A 20,770-nucleotide genomic window follows, 5' to 3' on the forward strand; every position below is an offset into this window, starting at 1 on the left:
AACAGCTCTCACCACCAGTGAACACCTTATGCCTCAGCCCAGTGTTATGCAGACCTGTACCCACCAGTACTGTACCCCAGTGTTATACGGTGACAGACAGACAGCAATGTGATAATGACCAGATAATCTGTTTTTGTTATATTGGTTGAAAGATAAATATTGGCCAGGACACCGGGGATACCTCCCCCGCTCTTCTCCGAAATGATGCTTATCCTGCAGTCTGCGCGGATTGAAGATTAATCTCCAGGACACTGCTGCGAAATTATTGGGGCAATAAAAAAAGTGTTTTGGTTTTCCATTTTCTTTGCACACTTTTGATTAGTTAGAAAAATATCGGATACGGGCAAAGAAAAGACTGAAAAGACTGTTTGACTGACAGTCAAGAATCATCTGCTCACTTTCCAGTTGGCGAGGGAAGGCGGAGCATCGCGCGGATGGATGTGTTCGTCAACCAATGGCAAGAGTGTGGGGGGGGGGGGGCGAGGTGGGCGGTCATGTGATGAAAGCCCAGAAGACGTCCAACCAGAGTTGACTACCCCACCCTCAGCCCAAATTCAGGCAAAATCTGCAGCCCAACAGCAAAGGGCTGAAGGGGAACTTTGAGCAGAGGCAGGTCTGCTTGTTCTCTGTAATGGGCAGGGTTCAGGGAGCCACATACGCTGCACTGAGCGGCATCTTCAGTGGTAGTTTAGAGATATCCAGGGCTGCACTCGAAAGGCACAGCGGAGGGACCTGCAGCATATCTATCAGGCACTGCCTCCTTTAGATTCAACCACACTTTGCGTCTTAGTGCTCATTTGCATGGTGCCCAGAATATATCTCTCAGTTTTCTGCTCCACTTACTCTGCACATAAGCAGCCTCACTAACTGGACAAGTGCTGATGGAACATTTCAACCTCGAGCTCCCCAGTGGCCCCAGGACAACGATCCAGGGCTCATCCCACATCCCAGCGCACATGGCCGATTTCAATAACAGTGATGGTGTCAGGATTGGCTTCAGCACCCCGCGTAGGGAGGAAAACCAGAAGGTCTGTCACTGTATAACACTGGGGTACAGTACTGGTGGGTACAGGTCTGTCACTAACACTGGGGTACAGTACTGGTGGATACAGGTCTGTCACTGTATAACACTGGGGTACAGTACTGGTGGGTACAGGTCTGTCACTAACACTGGGGTACAGTACTGGTGGATACAGGTCTGTCACTGTATAACACTGGGGTACAGTACAGGTGGGTACAGGTCTGTCACTGTATAACACTGGGGTACAGTACTGGTGGGTACAGGTCTGTCACTGTATAACACTGGGGTACAGTACAGGTGGGTACAGGTCTGTCACTGTATAACACTGGGGTACAGTACTGTTGGGTACAGGTCTGTCACTGTATAACACTGGGGTACAATACTGGTGGGTACAGGTCTGTCACTGTATAACACTGGGGTACAGTACTGGTGGGTACAGGTCTGTCACTGTATAACACTGGGGTACAGTACTGGTGGGCACAGGTCTGTCACTGTATAACCCTGGGGTACAGTACTGGTGGGTACAGGTCTGTCACTGTATAACACTGGGGTACAGTACTGGTGGGCACAGGTCTGTCACTGTATAACACTGGGTACAGTACTGGTGGGTACAGGTCTGTCACTGTATAACACTGGGGTACAGTACTGGTGGGTACAGGTCTGTCACTGTATAACACTGGGGTACAGTACAGGTGGGTACAGGTCTGTCACTGTATAACACTGGGGTACAGTACAGGTGGGTACAGGTCTGTCACTGTATAACACTGGGGTACAATACTGGTGGGTACAGGTCTATCACTATAACACTGGGGTACAGTACTGGTGGGTACAGGTCTGTCACTGTATAACACGGGGTACAGTACTGGTGGGTACAGGTCTATCACTATAACACTGGGGTACAGTACCGGTGGGTACAGGTCTGTCACTGTATAACACGGGTACAGTACTGGTGGGTACAGGCCTGTCACTGTATAACACTGGGGTACAGTACTGGTGGGTACAGGTCTGTCACTGTGTAACACTGGGGTACAGTACTGGTGGGTACAGGTCTGTCACTGTATAACACTGGGGTACAGTACTGGTGGGTACAGGTCTGTCACTGTGTAACACTGGGGTACAGTACTGGTGGGTACAGGTCTGTCACTGTATAACACTGGGGTACAGTACTGGTGGGTACAGGTCTGTTACTGTATAACACGGGTACAGTACTGGTGGGTACAGGTCTGACACTGTATAACACTGGCGTACAGTACTGGTGGGTACAGGTCAGTCACTGTATAACACTGGGGTACAGTACAGGTGGGTACAGGTCTGTCACAGTACAGTACTGGTGGGTACAGGTCTGTCACTGTATAACACTGGGGTACAGTACAGGTGGGTACAGGCCTGTCACTGTGTAACACTGGGGTACAGTACTGGTGGGTACAGGCCTGTCACTGTATAACACTGGGGTACAGTACTGGTGGACACAGGTCTGTCACTGTACAACACTGGGGTACAGTACTGGTGGGTACAGGTCTGTCACTGTATGACACTGGGGTACAGTACAGGTGGGTACAGGTCTGTCATGGTACAGTACTGGTGGGTACAGGTCTGTCACTGTATAACACTGGGGTACAGTACAGGTGGGTACAGGCCTGTCACTGTATAACACTGGGGTACAGTACTGGTGGGTACAGGTCTGTCACTGTATAACACTGGGGTACAGTACTGGTGGGTACAGGTCTGTCACTGTATAACACTGGGGTACAGTACAGGTGGGTACAGGCCTGTCACTGTATAACACTGGGGTACAGTACTGGTGGACACAGGTCTGTCACTGTATAACACTGGGGTACAGTACTGGTGGGCACAGGTTTGTCACTGTATGACACTGGGGTACAGTACTGGTGGGTACAGGTCTGTCACTGTATAGCACTGGGGTACAGTACTGGTGGGTACAGGTCTGTCACTGTATAACACTGGGGTACAGTACAGGTGGGTACAGGCCTGTCACTGTATAACACTGGGGTACAGTACTGGTGGGTACAGGTCTGTCACTGTATAACACTGGGGTACAGTACTGGTGGGCACAGGCCTGTCACTGTGTAACACTGGGGTACAGTACTGGTGGGTACAGGTCTGTCACTGTATAACACTGGGGTACAGTACTGGTGGGTACAGGTCTGTCACTGTATTACACTGGGGTACAGTACTGGTGGGTACAGGTCTGTCACTATATAACAATTGGGTACAGTACTGGTGGGTACAGCTCTGTCACTGTATAATACTGGGGTACAGTACTGGTGGGTACAGGTCTGTCACTGTATAACACTGGGGTACAGTTCTGTCACTGTGGTACAATACTGGTGGGTACTGGTCGGTCACTGTATAACACTTGGGTACAGTATGGGTGGGTACAGGTCTGTCACTATAACACTGGGGTACAGTACTGGTGGGCACATGTCTGTCACTGTATAACACTGGGGTATAGTACTGGTGGGTACAGGTCTGTCACTAACACTGGGGTACAGTACTGGTGGGCACATGTCTGTCACTGTATAACACTGGGGTACAGTACTGGTGGGTACAGGTCTGTCACTGTATAACACTGGGTTACAGTACTGGTGGGCACATGTCTGTCACTGTATAACACTGGGGTACAGTGCAGGTGGGTACATGTCTGTCACTGTATAACACTGGGGTAGTGTTTGATGGGACAGTGTAGAGGGAGCTTTACTCTGTACCTGACCCGTGCTGTACCTGCCCTGGGAGTGTTCGATGCTGACACTGGGGACCTGAAATGGAAAATGTTCCATTCCCTAGCACAATCATCCCTCACATTGACAAACACAAAAATGACCCCAAACATTAAGTGGCAGGAAGCTGCCAGGGAAAACGTACCGGTCCGGTCTTCCTGTGACTCTGGACAGTGAAGTCGGGACAGAAGAGCAGATCAGCGATGGCCAGTAACAGGGACTCAGCGAGGGGCCGGGCATTCTCATCATCTCCTTCATCAGCCTGAACACACAAAAAGAGAAGACATCAATTACTGATGGCCGCACAATATCTTCCCCATTCCAATAAAGGGCAATGTATGACTGCACTTCTAAAGCACTTCATTGGCTGTAAAGTGCGTTGGGAGGTCCTGAGGATGTGAACGGTGCTATAGAAATGCAGGTTTACAATCTATATTAACGATTTGGAGGAAGGGACCGAGTGCAACATATTCAAGTTTGCCGACGATACAAAGATGGGAGGGAAAGCAGTGAGTGAGGAGGACATAAAAAACCTGCAAAAGGACATAGACAGGTTAAGTGAGTGGGCAGAGATTTGGCAGATGGAATATAATATTGGAAAGTGTGAGGTTATGCACTTTGGCAGAAAAAATCAAAGAGCTAGTTATTATCTAAATGGAGAGAAACTGCAAAGTGCTACAGTACAAAGGGATCTGGGGGTCCTGGTGCATGAAACACAAAAAGTTAGTATGCAGGCGCAGCAGGTGATCAGGAAGGCCAATGGAATCTTGGCTTTTATTGCGAGGGGGATGGAGTATAAAAACAGGGAAGTCTTGCTGCAGTTATACAGGGTATTGGTGAGGCCACACCTGGAATATTGCGTACAGTTTTGGTTTCCATATTTAAGAAAAGATATACTTGCTCTCGAGGCGGTTCAGAGAAGGTTCACTCGGTTGATTCCAGAGATGAGGGGGTTGACGTATGAGGAAAGGTTGAGTAGGTTGGGCCTCTGCTCATTGGAGTTCAGAAGAATGAGAGGCGATCTTATCGAAACATAAAAGATTGTGAGGGGGCTTGATCGGGTGGATGCGGGGAGGATGTTTCCACTGATGGATGAGACTAGAACTAGGGGGCATAATCTTAGAATAAGGGGCTGCCCTTTCAAAACTGAGAGGAGGAGAAACTTCTTCACTCAGAGGGTAGTAAGTCTATGGAATTTGCTACCCCAGAGAGCTGTGGAAGCTGCAACATTAAATAAATTTAAAACGGAGATAGACAGTTTCCTAGCAGATAAGGGAATTAGGGGTTACGGGGAGAGGGCAGGGAAGTGGACGTGAGTCTAGATTCGGATCAGCCATGATCCTATTGAATGGCGGAGCAGGCCCGAGGGGCCATATGGCCTACTCTTGGCTCCTACTTCTTATGTTCTTATTAGGTTAATTCTATCTTTGTGCGACTGGCTCCTGACAGCTGAATTAAGCACAGCATCAGGAGGGACAGAGCTGTGGCCTAACTGGCTCCAGTAAAGGCTCTGCTCCGGCAGCAGCCTCTTCCCTTGATGACCACAACACCCCCATAAGAAGTCTCAGTCGGAGTCTCGCTGTGTTTTGGGGAGACCCTCGGTCGGAGTCTCGCTGTGTTTTGGGGGAGACCCTCGGTCGGAGTCTCGCTGTGTTTGGGGGAGACCCTCGGTCGGAGTCTCGCTGTGTTTGGGGGAGACCCTCGGTCGGAGTCTCGCTGTGTTTTGGGGGAGACCCTCGGTCGGAGTCTCGCTGTGTTTTGGGGGAGACCCTCGGTCGGAGTCTCGCTGTGTTTGGGGGAGACCCTCGGTCGGAGTCTCGCTGTGTTTGGGGGAGACCCTCGGTCAGAGTCTCGCTGAGTTTGGGGGAGACCCTCGGTCGGAGTCTCGCTGTGTTTTGGGGGAGACCCTCGGTCGGAGTCTCGCTGTGTTTTGGGGACCCTCGGTCGGAGTCTCGCTGTGTTTTGGGGACCCTCGGTCAGAGTCTCGCTGTGTTTTGGGAGACCCTCGGTCGGAGTCTCGCTGTGTTTGGGGGAGACCCTCGGTCGGAGTCTCGCTGTGTTTGGGGGAGAGCCTCGGTCAGAGTCTCGCTGTGTTTTGGGGAGACCCTCGGTCGGAGTCTCGCTGTGTTTTGGGGGAGACCCTCGGTCGGAGTCTCGCTGTGTTTTGAGGGAGACCCTCGGTCGGAGTCTCGCTGTGTTTTGGGGACCCTCGGTCAGAGTCTCGCTGTGTTTTGGGAGACCCTCGGTCGGAGTCTCGCTGTGTTTGGGGGAGACCCTCGGTCGGAGTCTCGCTGTGTTTGGGGGAGACCCTCGGTCGGAGTCTCGCTGTGTTTGGGGGAGACCCTCGGTCGGAGTCTCGCTGTGTTTTGGGGACCCTCGGTCGGAGTCTCGCTGTGTTTTGGGAGACCCTCGGTCGGAGTCGCGCTGTGCTTTGGGGGAGACCCTCGGTCGGAGTCTCGCTGTGTGTGTTTTGGGGGAGACCCTCGGTCGGAGTCTCGCTGTGTTTTGGGGAGACCCTCGGTCGGAGTCTCGCTGTGTTTTGGGGGAGACCCTTGGTCGGAGTCTCGCTGTACCTCTGCAGCATTTTCTGTTTTGCTTTCAAATTTCCAACGTGAAATTTTTTTGAAGAAGTCTCGCTGAAGAATCACAGAAACCAGAAACCCCACAGTGCAGATAGAGGCCATTTCGGCCCATCGAGCCTGCACCGACACATATCCCACCCAATCCCCGTAACCCCTACACCAACACATATCCCACCCTATTCTTGTAACCCCACGTATTTAATCCCCCTAACACTAAGGGTCAATTTATCATAGCCAATCAACCTAACCCGCACATCTTTGGACTGTGGGAGGAAACTGGAGCACCCGGAGAAAACCCACGCAAACACGGGTTTGTGAATCCACTGCGACTCAGAGCGAGCAGGGGAGGAAAGTAAAAAGGGGAAAAAGTCACAACCAGCAGTCGGTGGGAGCTGATAGAAATTTTACTTTATGGCAATTTGAGAACAAGAACAAAATCCTTAAATAAAAAGCCAGTCTCAGTAAAAGTGAGCATGGTGCTGTCGGATTGTCTGAAAAGACAAGTGGTTCACTAATGTGCTTTAGGGAGGGGAATCTGCCGTCCTTACCCCGTCTGGGCCTATATGTGGCTCCTGTCCCACACCAATGTGGTTGACTCTCAACTGTGCTCCAAAGGGGCCAGCCAAGTCGCTCAGAGCAACTAGGGATGGGCAATAAATGCCAGCCTTGCCAGTGACGCCCATGTCCCGAGAATGAATTAAAAAAATCTCCGAGGATGGAGGACCTGAGCTGGTATGGTCAGGGTCCGCGGGCTTCAATCCCTTTTATTCAGATGTCGCTGCCATTTGTCCTTTGCCTGAATTAACCGTATAGCAGAGAAGCTGACCCCTGCCTTTTCATTGCAGACCTGTTTAATTCGGGGAGTGGGGCCAAGTACAATGTCCGTGTTTCTCTGTACCTTGCTGTTTAAGACAGGAAGCGAAGCCGCAGTGACTCGCAGATCACTGGCAGCGCTCTCACGCGAGACACGTACTGAAGAGACTCCCCGGCCTGCAGTTCAGGCTCTGAGCCCACAGTCTACACACTCTTCAAATCGGAGGAGGATGTTGTGATCAGTCCTGCGAGCTTGTCTTCACCTCTTACTGAAGTAACGATAAATAAGCCTGCAATCAAACCCTCAAACTGCGGAAAATCTGATTTAATCTTGTGAGGAGTGTCTTTCAGCCTTAAAATTGAAAACACGCCAGGGAAAACCCTTTGATTTACTCTCGGTGTGAAGTGTAGAGGCCAGTATCATGACAGACGTTAAATGAAATGTGCAAATAAAAATGCAAGGCTAAACATCTGCCAGGCACTACAGGGGGGGGTTTGTGCCTCCGATTGCACTGGAGACAGGTTCATCACAGGGTATCAAAGTGTAAGAGGTTAGACACACTCCAGCTGTGTCCGCAAACCATACAGGATGTGTGGTTCTTGTGGGTTGGTTTTGTTTGGTTAATAAACAACTCCAAATGGTTTGCGCCCACATGCAATTGTGAACTATAAAATGTGCTATCTGTTAGGGCAGTATTATTTCATTATGGCTGATAAGATGTGTTATCTACAGTGCTGAATACCAGGAACTCTGCGTAAAAAGTAGCGAGACTGCAGCAGGAGCAGAGCGTGTGTGTGTTGTGGACTGTTCTCCAATACCCCTTTCACATGAAGCAGTTCTGTAACCGAGTCGGTTCCCATCGGTGCAGATTCGACGACAGGCAAACTGCACGCGTGCAAATGCTCTGAAGTCACTCTTGAGTTTAAGGCCACTGTGCACACGTGGACCTCGTGCAAGGAGGAGTTAGTGCAGAGTTTCACCCGAGAGTTTGTCAGTCTTGACGTCATTCGACAGCCCAGCGATGTGGAGTGAACAACTCAGGCCATCGCACAGACAGACGTTAAATAAAATCATCAAATAAAAATGCAACGCTAAACATCTGCCAGGCACTACCGGGGGGGGGGGGGGGAAGGGTTTGTGCCTCCGATGGCACCGGAGACAGGTTCATCGCAGGGTATCAAAGCTCTCCCTGCAGTAAGGGTGAATTGCTTACATTTCAACAACAGCTTGCATTTATATAGCGCTTTTAACGTGGTAAAATGTCCCATGGTGCTTCACAGGAGCGATTATCAAACTAAATTTGACACCGAGCTGCATAAGGGAAAGGGAGGGCAACGAAAGCCAGAGCTCCCGGGATGACGAAGGAGTCGGAGAGTAGGATGAAGCAGAAAAAGGGGGCGTATGACAGATGTCAGCTTGATAATACAAGGGAGAATCAGGCTGAATATAAAAAGTACAGAAGAGAAGTGAAAAAGGAAATATGAGGGGCAAAGAGACACTATGAGAATAGATTGACGGCTAACATAAAAGGGAATCCAAAGGTCTTCCATAGGCATATTAACAGTAAAAAGGGTTGCCAGAGGAGCGGTGGGACTGATTCGGGACCAAAATGGAGATGTATTGGTGGAGGCAGAAGGCATGGCGAGGTACTAAATGAGTACTATGCATCGGTGTTTACCAAGAAAGAGGACTTTGCCAAAGCTATGGTAAACGACGAGGTTGTCAGAATACTGTTGATGTTGTGCGTATGGACTTTCAAAGGGATTTGATAAAGTACCACATACTAGGCTTGTTACCAAAATTGAAGCCCATGGGATAAAAGCGACAGGAGCAACATGGATACAAAATTGTCCAAGGGATAGAAAACAGAGAGTTGTGGTGAATGGCTGTTCTCCGGACTGGAGGGAAGACGACAGTGGTGTTCCCCAAGGTTCAATACTAGGACCACTGCTGTTTTTGATATACATTAATGACTTGGACTTGGGGCTACAGGGCACAATTTTGAAGTTTGCAGATGACACGAAATTTGGAAGTGCAGTAAACATTAAGGAAGATCGTAATAGGCTTCAAGAAGACATAGACAGGCTGGTGGAATCGGCGGACACATGGCAGATAAAATTCAACGCAGAAATGTGAGAGATGATACATTTTGGTAGGAAGAATGAGGAGAGGGAATATAAACTAAAGGGTACAATTCTAAAGGGGGTGCACGAACAGAGAGACCTGGGGGTATATGTGCACAAATCGTTGAAGGTGGCAGGGCAGGTTAACAAAGCATACGGGACCCTGGGCTTTATAAATAGAGGTATAGAGTACAAAAGCCAGGATGTTATGTTAAACCGATATAAAACATTAGTTCGGCCCCAGCTGGGGTATTGTGTCCAATTCTGGGCACCGCACTATAGGAGGGACATGAAGGCCTTGGAGAGGGTGCAGAGGAAATTTACTAGAATGGTTTCTGGGATGAAGGATTAGTTAGGTGGATAAACTGGAGAAGCTGGGGTTGTTCTCTTACAGCGGAGAAGGCTAAGAGGAGGTTTGAGAGAGGTGTTCAAAGTCATGAAGGGTTTAGTTAGAGTGAATAAAGAGAAGCTGTTTCCAATGGCTTAAAGGTCGAGAACCAGAGGGCACAGGTCGAAGGTGATTGGTAAAAGAACCAGAGGCGACATGAGGAGAAACTGTTTTACGCAGCGAGTGGTTAGGATCTGGAATGCACTGCCCGAGAGGGTGGTGGAGGCAGATTCAATAGTCGCCTTCAAAGGGGAATTGGATAAAGACTTGCAGGGATATGGGGAAAGAGCGGGGCAGTGGGACTAATTGGATTGCTTTTCGAAAGCCCTGGCGCAGACTCGATGGGCCGAATGGCCTCCTTCCGTGCTGTACTATCTACGATTCTATTAGGACAGGTGATCAAAAGCTTGGTCAAAGAAGTAGGTTTTAAGGAGGGTCTTCAAGGAGAAGAAAGAGGTAGAGAGAGATGTTTGGGGAGGGAAATCCAGAGCTTAATTTCAGGTTCATTGTATTCGTGCCTTATTTACTGAACTTTTCATAGCTTCTGAAATGCAGCCACTGTAAGTGTAAATAATTCTGCTCCGGAGAGTCAATGAGACACACCCTGTGGGAAGTGGGCCTCACCTTGGATCACAGTGACACACACACACTGGTCTCACCGCCTGCAGAGCTTTAAAAGAACACTTCCATTTTGGGTTCTTTCTTACTCCTGGATTTTTCAGCTTCACACATTTTGTAGGCGAGTCACCCTCCTGGTGCCTTCACCAATCTTCAGGAACACGGAAGATAAGCTTTCAGCAACATGCCCAAAGGGTGAGTGCGGTGCTCAGAGCAGGCATCGCCAGGCTGCAAATGAACTCGGTGCGCACATTCTCCCCGTGTTTGCGTGGGTTTCCTCCGGGTGCTCCGGTTTCCTCCCACAGTCCAAAGATGTGCGGGTTAGGTTGATTGGCTATGATAAATTGACCCTTAGTGTTAGGGGGATTAAATACGTGGGGTTACGGGGATAGGGTGGGGTATGTGTCGGTGCAGGCTCGATGGGCCGAAATGGCCTCTATCTGCACTGTGGCGTTTCTGTGATTCTGTGAAATGCAGCAGGGATCAAGTTAATGCAAACGCACACATACAGGCACTATGGTTGAGTTAAGGTTAATGGAACCCTTAGGCAAATCGGGAGGGTTTGTATACGGAGGTTGAACGCCATGCAAAGAACAAGGCAGTCTGGAATTAAACCAGACAGGCCAACATTTATCTCACGCCCAGCACCTGAAAAACAGGTGATCTGGCTAATAAAAACAGAGAATGCTGGAGACGCTCAGCAGGTCAGGCAGCATCTGTGGAGAGAGAAACAGAGGGGGAGGGGGTGAAAGAACAAAAGGGAAGGCCTGTGATAGGCAGAAGAGGTTAAGAGACATCGAGAGATATTCAAGGCGGGAGGAAATGGTAATGGGACAGGTTCAGAAACAAAGGATGGCTCTAGATGAAGTGTGAATTGCGCTGGCAGAATGATCAACAGCCGCCTTCTATCCTATCACAGACCTTCCCTTTTGTTCTTTCATCCCCTCCCCCATTTCCCAGCCCCTACAATTGCTTAAAAATCTGTTCCATTTCCTGCTTTTTTCCCAGTTCTGACGAAAGGTCATCGACCTGAATCGTTAACTCTGTTTCTCTCTCCACAGATGCTGCCTGGCCTGCTGAGTATTTCCAGCATTTTCTGTTGTTATTTCAGATTTCCAGCATCTGCAGTACTTTCTTTTTGTAATGGGGCAGTAATTCCTCCCCAAACGCGTGAGTACGGGAGGGGTACTCACGCGTCTGGTCGGAGGAAATGCCGGTTTTCAGCATTTGAGATGAAGAGGCTAGCGCGTGCGCTGTAGGGGGCAGCGCGTGCGTCTTGGATTTCCTCTGTTTTGGGGGATTTGCGCATGTGTAAAGGCCTCCGGTCTTTACGCTTGTAAAAAGCACACGTAAGTATTTATTTTTACAGGTAAGTGGTGTTTTAGTGCAATTTAGAATTTTTTTTCCACAGGTTTATTATTTTAAAGAATCTACAATAAGGTAAGTTTAGTTTTAGACCCTTTTTATTAAAAATTTATTTTTTTCAAAAAAAAAATTGTTTAAATTATTTTTTTAAACTTATTTATACTTAATTTAATGAATGGGATGTTTTTAAAAATTTTATTTAAAGTTTAAGTAGTGTTTTGGGGTGCAGTACTTCTCATGAGTTTAACAGTTCTTACTCTCAAACTTATGAATGAAGTTTCCCCTCCCCTGATTGGCTGAACAGTGCTCACCTGATCCCAGCTGGTACATCGCACTAACTACGCCGCTGGGTCAGGTTAGCACAGAACCGGGCCACTGACAGGAAACCCACTGCGGGCCAGGTTTCAGATGTCGGCGCGCCGGGTAAGCGCACATCGGGGGCTTGCACGCGCGGCAAGCCCCCGACACCAAGTTCTGGGCCATTAGATGATCTGGCTATTTCTCTTATTTCATTGCTGTTTGTGGGAGCTTGCTGTGGCATCCACGATTCCATTACAGCAGTGACTACACTTCAAAAATACTTCATTGGCTGTAAAGCGCTTTGGAACGTCCTGAGGTCGTGAAAGGCGCTATAGAAATGCAAGTCTTTCTTTAAATGAACCACAAACACTGGGCTGTGCCCACCCACGTTTCTGTATTTCGCTCTCGACTGGTGAAGCCCTCTGGCAGAAGGGCCAAGTTGAAAACAGAACCCCACTCATCATTCTCATCGCATTTTTGATGGGGCAATGAAAATTTGGCTTCTTTCAATTCTTCAAAGACAGTTTGTGTGTCTCTCAATCTGTTCAGCAGCTGCCAGTGAATAAGAAATATAAACACACATAGCAATGAGCTGCCAGGGCTGGATGTGACTTAAGTGGCCACTGTGGGAGCCGCGACAAAGAATGCCAGTGGGTTATTCACCCACTAGGGGAATCACAGCATAGCCCAACCTTATCCTCAACCGACACCTTTCAGCTAGGATCACTGGACAGTAATCAGAAGCAAGAATAATGGCTGATCTCCCATCCTTAGGGCGCTGACCTCAGTCAGACACTACAAATAGGCTTACCTAACTCAGCAGAAACAGGCCATTCGGCCCAACTGGTCCATGCCGTGCTTTTGCTTCACAGTAGCCTCCTCCCACCCCTCTTCATCTCACCCTATCAGCAGATCCTTCTATTCCCTCCTGTGCTTATCCAGCTTCCCATTAAATGCACCTATGCTATTTGCCTCAACCACTCCCTGTGGTAGCGAGCTCCACATTCTCACCACTCTCTGGGTATTCCCTGTTGGATTTATTAGTGACTATCTGATATTTATGGCTCCTAGTTCTGGTGTCCACCACATGTGGAAACATCTTCTCGACGTCTATCCTATCAAACCCCTTCATAACTGTAAAGACCTCCATCAGGTCAGCCCTCAGCCTTCTCCTTCCTGGAGAACAGAGGCCCAGCCTGCTCAATCTTTCCCGATAGTAAGAACCTCTCAGTTCTGGTATCATCCTGGCAAATCCTTTTTTACATCTTCTCCAGTGGCTCCATATCCTTTTTACAATATAGAGACCAGAACTGTTTGCGGTGCTCCAGGCGTGGTCTACCCAAGGTTCGATACAAGTTCAACACAACGTCTCTGCTTTTGAATTCTATTCCTCTCGAAATGAACCCCAGTGCTTGGTTTGCTTTTTTTATGGCCCTATTAACCTGACTGAACAGAATGTGGGGCCTCCCTCCTCCGTAAATACAAGCTGTTGTGGGGCTGGAGTCTGGACCAGGCACTGCCTTCACCCACTCGGCCATGGGGAGCCACCATACAAGCCTTTCGCAACATGAGGTTTTCTAGTCAGCCGGATAAATCTTGCCTGAGCACATTCTGTTTCCCGAAAGTGAGCTGTGTCCCCAGGTGAGGTGTGGTCAGCGACTTGGCTGTAGGGGTTTGGCAAGCAGGCTAAAAGAAAAAAAATCTTTAAAAATTGAATGATATAACTTGCATAACCGCTTGGAAATGCCTTGCTCTGCGTGGCTGTCGCTCGATACTTTCAGAGAATTAGGAGGTTAATAAAGTCAAGGAAAACAAAAAATATCTTCTTGAGTTTAGATGGTCGAGGGGTGATCTGATCGAGGTATTTAAAATGATAAAGGGATTAGACAGGGTCGAGAGAGAGAAACTATTTCCTCTGGTGGGGGGAGTCCAGAACAAGACGACACAATCTTAAAATTCGAGCCAGGTTGTTCAGGAGTGAAATCAGTGTGCGGTCCTACACAAAGGGTAGAAATCTGGAACTCTCTCCCCCAAAAGGCTGAGAATGCTGGGGGTCAATTGGAGCTTTCAACACCGAGATCAAGAGATTTGTGTTGGGTAAGAATATCAAGGGATAGGGGTCAAAGGCGATTTAATGGAATTGAGGTACAGATCAGCCATGATCTAATTGAAATGGGGAACAGGCACGAGGGGCTGAATGGCCTCTTTCTTCTGTTCCAATCTGAACACAATGATTAGTTAAACTGTGCATGATGCTCACAGCTTGGTTGGTGCAGTAGGCAGGCACATGAGAAGAGCAATGTTCTAAATTCATTTCGTTTACAAGAGATTACAGTCTGTTATTTTAGCTGCAGGGAGTTTATTATACACAACAAAGAATGAGCCACAGGCACTGGTGACCGACGTTCCCTCTAGGCTGTACGGGGCCGCGCAGTAATCTGCAAGGTCCTGGGCAGGGCGCTCACCGGCTTTTACATTGGAAATAGCGCGTGCGCGCGCAGAAATTTACAGGGACTGCGCAAGTGGCGACGCAGCGAGTGGCTATGCAGCGAGCGGCGACGCGGCGATGCAGCGAGCGGCGACGCGGCGATGCAGCAAGCGGCGATGCGGACGTTAGGCTGGAAACTGCTGCAGGTGTCTCAGCAGTCCACGAAGAAGCACCTTGTATTTCTACAGCACCTTTCATGTCCTCAGGGCGCTGCAAAGCGCTTCAAGCCAATTAAGCAATTTTTGAAGTTCAGTGACATATCATGTTGGCAAGTGTGGCGGCCAATTTGTGCACGGCAAATTCCCACAAACATCATTGGGATAAATAAACAGTGAATCGAGTTTTTTTGGCTGGCATTGGCTGAGGGCCGAATTTGGCCACGACACCAGTGGAACTCCTTGCCCTTCATTGAATAGCTCAGTGGGATCTTTTCTGTTCACTCGAGCAGGCCGACAGTGCAGCGCTCCCTCAGTACTGCACTGTAGCCTCAGTCTAAATGATGTGCTCAAATCTGTGGTAGGGCTTGACCTCATGAAAATCTGACTCGGAGGTGAAAACAAGCCACACTCACACCTCAACACACTCATAACATTCCGATCTCAGCCATGTTCATGGAGGTGTGAACCGGTTTAAAATAAACGGGGAGCTGCCTTCACTGAAAGAGAAGCTCGTCCACGTGTATTAAGCTTTCGGCAGCTAATGGTGCAATAATACTTTCCAGACTCCAGGGTTTTCACACTCAGAGACAAAGAGCTGGCTGTTTAATGTGAATACATTTCAAAGTCCGTGGAACTTGTTTAAACAGCACCTGGAATTTCGGAGGCTGCCTTGTTACAATTTACTAAAACTACACCAGTCATGGAAGAATGAAGAACAAACTTGCATTTCTGGAGCACCCTTCACCACCTCAGGACGTCCCAAAGCGCTTTGCAGTCAATTAAGTACTTTTGAAGTGTAGCCACTGTTGTAATGTAGGAAATATGGCAGCCAATTTGCACACAGCAAGATCCCACAAACAGCAATGTGATAACGGCCAGATAATCTGTTTTAGTGATGTTGGTTGCAGAATAAATGCTGGCCAGGACACCAGGGAGAACTCCCCTGCTCTTTGAAGAGTGCCCTGGGATCTTTCACGTCCACCTGAGAGGGCAGACGGGCTCTCTGATTAACGTCTCATCTGATAGATGACACCTCCAACAGTGCAGCACTCCACTCCCTCAGACACTTGCTCTGCCAGCTGCTGTCAAGATGACGAGAATGGGGTTTAGCATTTGGGCCCTACTCTTGTCCCCAAGGTGGAGGGATGAGGAAGAAAAACAAATGCTGAGACAAAAGATTGATTAGGAGTGGTGACGAAAGTTTGGTCAAAGAGGAGATGCAATAGGGGTGAAGCAGTAAATCTCAATGACTGGCACATAGGCAGATGAAGACACAACCACCAGCACGAAGGGCAAGGGATGCACAAGAGACTGCAGTCAAAGGCCCCAATATTCAGTACTGCAATCCTGGCTGTGCTTCTCCACACAAAGCTGATATTTAAAATATATTCATTCATGGGATGTGGGTGTCGCTGCCCATCTCTGATTGCCCTCGAGAAGGTGGTGGTGAGCCATGTGGTGAAGGTGCTCCCACAGTGCTGTTGGGTAGGGAGGTTCCTATTCCAGCGACGATGAAGGATCGGCGATATACTTCTAAGTCAGGATGGTGTGTGACTTGGAGGGGAACTTGGAGGTGGCGGTGTTCCCATGCGCCTGCTGCCCTTGTCGTTCTAGGCGGTAGAGGTCACGGGTTTGAGAGGAGCTGTCAAAGAAGCCTTGGCGAGTTGCTGCAGTGCATCTTGTAGATGGTACACGCTGCAGCCACAGTACGCCGGTGGTGGAGGGAGTGAATGTTTAAGGTGGTAGATGGGGTGTCGATCAAGTGGGCTGCTTTGTCCTGGATGGCGTCGAGCTTCTTGTGTTGTTGGAGCTGCACTCATCCAGGCAAGTGGAGAGTATTCCATCACACTCCTGACGTGCCTTGCAGATGGTGGAAAGGATTTGGGGAGTTTATTTCAGAATGATTTCATGAGGTCCACTCTCTCTCAACATTGAAGATGAGAAGCTGAAGGCTTTTGGTGTCGAGAGGGAGAACAGCAGCAATCGTTGGGGGGGCCGGGTGTGCAGGCTAACGGTGTGAGGCCCACACTGCCGGGTAACGGTATGAGACCCACACTGCCACACTGCCGGGTAACGGTGCGAGACCCACACTGCCACACTGCAGGGTAACGGTGTGAGACCCACACTGCCACACTGCAGGGTAACGGTGTGAGACCCACACTGCCACACTGCAGGGTAACGGTGTGAGACCCACACTGCCGGGTAACGGTGTGAGACCCACACTGCCACACTGCAGGGTAACGGTGTGAGACCCACACTGCCACACTGCAGGGTAACGGTGTGAGACCCACACTGCCACACTGCCGGGTAACGGTGCGAGACCCACACTGCCACACTGCCGGGTAACGGTGTGAGACCCACACTGCCACACTGCAGGGTAACGGTGTGAGACCCACACAGCCACACTGCAGGGTAACGGTGTGAGACCCACACTGCAGGGTAACGGTGTGAGACCCACACTGCCACACTGCAGGGTAACGGTGTGAGACCCACACTGCCACACTGCAGGGTAACGGTGTGAGACCCACACTGCCACACTGCCGGGTAACGGTGTGAGACCCACACTGCCGGGTAACGGTGTGAGACCCACACTGCCACACTGCATGGTAACGGTGTGAGACCCACACTGCAGGGTAACGGTGTGAGACCCACACTGCCACACTGCCGGGTAACGGTGTGAGACCCACACTGCCGGGTAACGGTGTGAGACCCACACTGCAGGGTAACGGTGCGAGACCCACACTGCCACACTGCCGGGTAGCGGTGTGAGACCCACACTGCCACACTGCAGGGTAACGGTGCGAGACCCACACTGCCGGGTAGCGGTGTGAGACCCACACTGCCACACTGCAGGGTAACAGTGCGAGACCCACACTGCCACACTGCAGGGTAACGGTGTGAGACCCACACTGCCGGGTAGCGGTGTGAGACCCACACTGCCACACTGCAGGGTAACGGTGCAAGACCCACACTGCCACACTGCAGGGTAACGGTGCGAGACCCACACTGCAGGGTAACGGTGCAAGACCCACACTGCCATACTGCAGGGTAACGGTGCGAGACCCACACTGCCACACTGCAGGGTAACGGTGTGAGACCCACACTGCCACACTGCAGGGTAACGGTGTGAGACCCACACTGCCATACTGCAGGGTAACGGTGCGAGACCCACACTGCCACACTGCAGGGTAACGGTGTGAGACCCACACTGCCACACTGCCGGGTAACGGTGGGAGACCCACACTGCGAAGCTTTAGCGAACGAGTCTGCGCCTCCTCCAGGTTGTACTATATGCGCGGCAGTACAGAGGGAGCAGGGGGCGGGATGGGTGGGGGAAACAGAGGAATACAACAGTAAGGACAAACTCAGGTCATTTCAGTGCCCCGACAACATGCTAATGAACACTGACAGCAAAGATGGAAAGATCAATGGCCAGATCAACCCCTCTTCTGTTTCAAAGATCATAGAAATTACAGCCCAGATGTAGGCCAATCAGCCCATCGTGCTGTGCTGGTGCTAGCTCTTCAACTTCGACACTTCGACTCTTATCCCATTTTCCTGCCTTTCCCCGTAGTCTTGTATATTTTATTATCTTTACGAACAATCTTTCAATCACCTCCTCTCAATCTCGCCCTCCGTGGCTCAATGTCTCGTCTCTTGGGACATTTTGCAGGTCAGTGCGACTTGTTGTTGGGAAGTAAAACTCAGCAATTGCCCAGATGGCAGCACCAACCCAGCCTGTTATCATGACAGACTCTGATTACACAGCGGTCTGAGGAAAGGGCCCAGTATAGACCTACCCCACCACGTCCTGCGCCCGGGACCGTCGACCAGAAAAAGCCTCTCCAATCCGGGTCCTCGAAGATATATGGCAGGATGCGGGTCAGCAGCTGGGTGCAGTTTATAATAACCTGCTTCTCCTTGTCGCTTGCACAGCCCGACTCTGCTCCTTGGACCAACTTCTCCACCGCCTGGAGGGGCAACAAAATATCAATCACTTATATATAAATATAATATACACACACTGGGTTACAGTACTGGGGGGTACAGGTTTGTCACTGTATAACACAGGTACAGTACTGGTGGGTACAGGTCTGTCACTGTAACACTGGGGTACAGTACTGGTGGGTACAGGTCTGTCACTGTATAACACTGGGGTACAGTACTGGTGGGCACAGGTCTGTCACTGTATAACACTGGGGTACAGTACTGGTGGGTACAGGTCTGTCACTAACACTGGGGTACAGTACTGGTGGGTACAGGTCTGTCACCGTATAACACTGGGGTACAGTACTGGTGGGTACAGGTCTATCACTGTATAACACTGGGGTACAGTACTGGTGGGTACAGGTCTATCACTGTATAACACTGGGCTGAGGCATAAGGTCTTCACTGGTGGTGAGAGCTGTTTGAGTTGAGGAATTAAGAGGATTACTTAAGTGTCATAAAAACAGGAGAGTGATAACAGGCAGCGCACAGTAGCTCAGATAAAGCCTTTGTTCCCTTATCAGAGAACACTTCTAAGAAGCAGATATCGTGCCCACTGATAGCAGGTCACCTACAGCTGCAATAGTGCAGTCGGAGGCAAACCTGTTGCTTCAGTGGTCAGACATAACCAATAAAAGATCAGATTAATTGGTCATTCATCTGAAAGCGCTTTCTGGTGGGATCTTGCTGTGAGTAATATTTGCATGTCAAAGTAATGCAGCGTGTGAGGTGCACTGCAATGTTTTGATGCGGGATGGGGTGCTGTATAAATGCTGGTATGTGGTTCCCACCAGCAGTGTGTCACACAGTGTGTGAATGGACACCGTTGTAAAGCAGACCCTTTACTTCCCGCATTGGTGCTGAGGCACAGACCTGTGACCTCTGACCTCCCGCATGTTACCAATAGGAAAAAAGGGAGCTCGATTTGGGCAGTGGGATCTGCCATCTCAGGATCCACAACGAGTCGGCTGCCAGGGAACAATAAGAACAACTTGCATTTATATAGCGCCTTTAACACAGTAAAACGTCCCAAGGCACGTCGCAGGAGCGTTATCAGATAAAAATTGACCCCAAGACACACGAGATATTTAGGACAGGCGACCAAAAGCTTGGTCAAAAGGGTCAGTTTAAAGCAGCGTCTTAAAGGAGGAGAGAGAGGCAGTGAGGCGGAGAGGTTTAGGGAGGGAATTCCAGAGCTTAGGGCCTCGGCAGCTGAAGGCACGGCCAGCGATGGTGGAATGAAGGAGACTGGGGATGCTCAGGAGGCCAGAGTTGCAGTGGCGCAGAGATCTGAGGCAGAGCTCAGCTCGTTCAGCGTCGAGTGTCCGTTCAGCGACAGTTGCTGCAACAGCACACTGCCAGCGTAATAGTTCCTTCAGAGACCCCATCCTTTTTTATAGTTATTCTGGGGATGTCACTGGCAAGGCCGGCATTTATTGCCCAGCCCCAGCTGCCCCGAGAAGCTGGTGGTGGGCCTTCTCCTTCAACCGCAGGTAGTAGCTTGACGCAGCGGAGTGGCTTGATACAGCGGAGTTACTTGATACAGCGGAGTGGTTTGCTCGGCCACTTCACATGGCCATTAAAAGTCAACCACGCTGGTGTTGAAATGAGTCACATATAGGGCAGACCGGGTAAGGACGGCAGCATTCCTTCCCTAAAGGACATCAGTGAACTAGTTGGATTTTTATGACAATCTAACAGCTTCATGGTTGGTCACTTTTACTGAGAACAGCTTTTTTATTTCCAGATTTACTTTTTAAACTGAATTCAAATTCTCAGACTGGCGTGGTGGGATTTGAACTCTCTGGGTATTTCGTGCTGGCCTCGGGATCACTAGCCCGGTAACATAACCGCTGCACTCCCTGGACCATCACTGCGTTACTTAAAGAAAGAAAGACTGGCATTTCTATAGCGCCTTTCACGACCACCGGACGTCTCAAAGTGCTTTACAGCCAATGAAGTACTATTTGGAGTGTAGTCACTGTTGTAATGTGGGAAACGTGGCAGCCAATTTGCGCACAGCAAGCTCCCACAAACAGCAATGTGATAATGACCAGAGAATCAGTTTTTGTTAATTTGGTTGAGGGATAAATATTGGCCAGGACACCAGGGAAACTAGACAATATTTTTCAGTCCGAGTAGTTCTGAGAACTGCAACGTACTGTATCTGCGGAAGCTGGGGCCAGCG

At 49.7% G+C, this 20,770-nt stretch overlaps 1 protein-coding gene across 1 annotated transcript in view; it reads right to left on the reverse strand.

Moving 5' to 3' along the window:
- Positions 1 to 20,770, reverse strand: part of LOC147102586 (protein HID1-like) — a 173,713-nt gene that overhangs the window by 137,075 nt on the left and 15,868 nt on the right. The window contains exons 3-4 of the mRNA XM_085964084.1: positions 18,396 to 18,566; positions 3,905 to 4,021 (exon numbers count right to left, since the gene is read on the reverse strand). Coding sequence (XP_085820210.1) covers positions 3,905 to 4,021; positions 18,396 to 18,566 — 288 coding nt within the window. The remainder of the gene's footprint in view (positions 1 to 3,904; positions 4,022 to 18,395; positions 18,567 to 20,770) is intronic.

Source organism: Somniosus microcephalus, chromosome 21 (assembly GCF_052327205.1).
Source record: "Somniosus microcephalus isolate GS21.2 chromosome 21, FLI_Smic_1.0, whole genome shotgun sequence".
Lineage (NCBI taxonomy): Eukaryota > Metazoa > Chordata > Chondrichthyes > Squaliformes > Somniosidae > Somniosus > Somniosus microcephalus.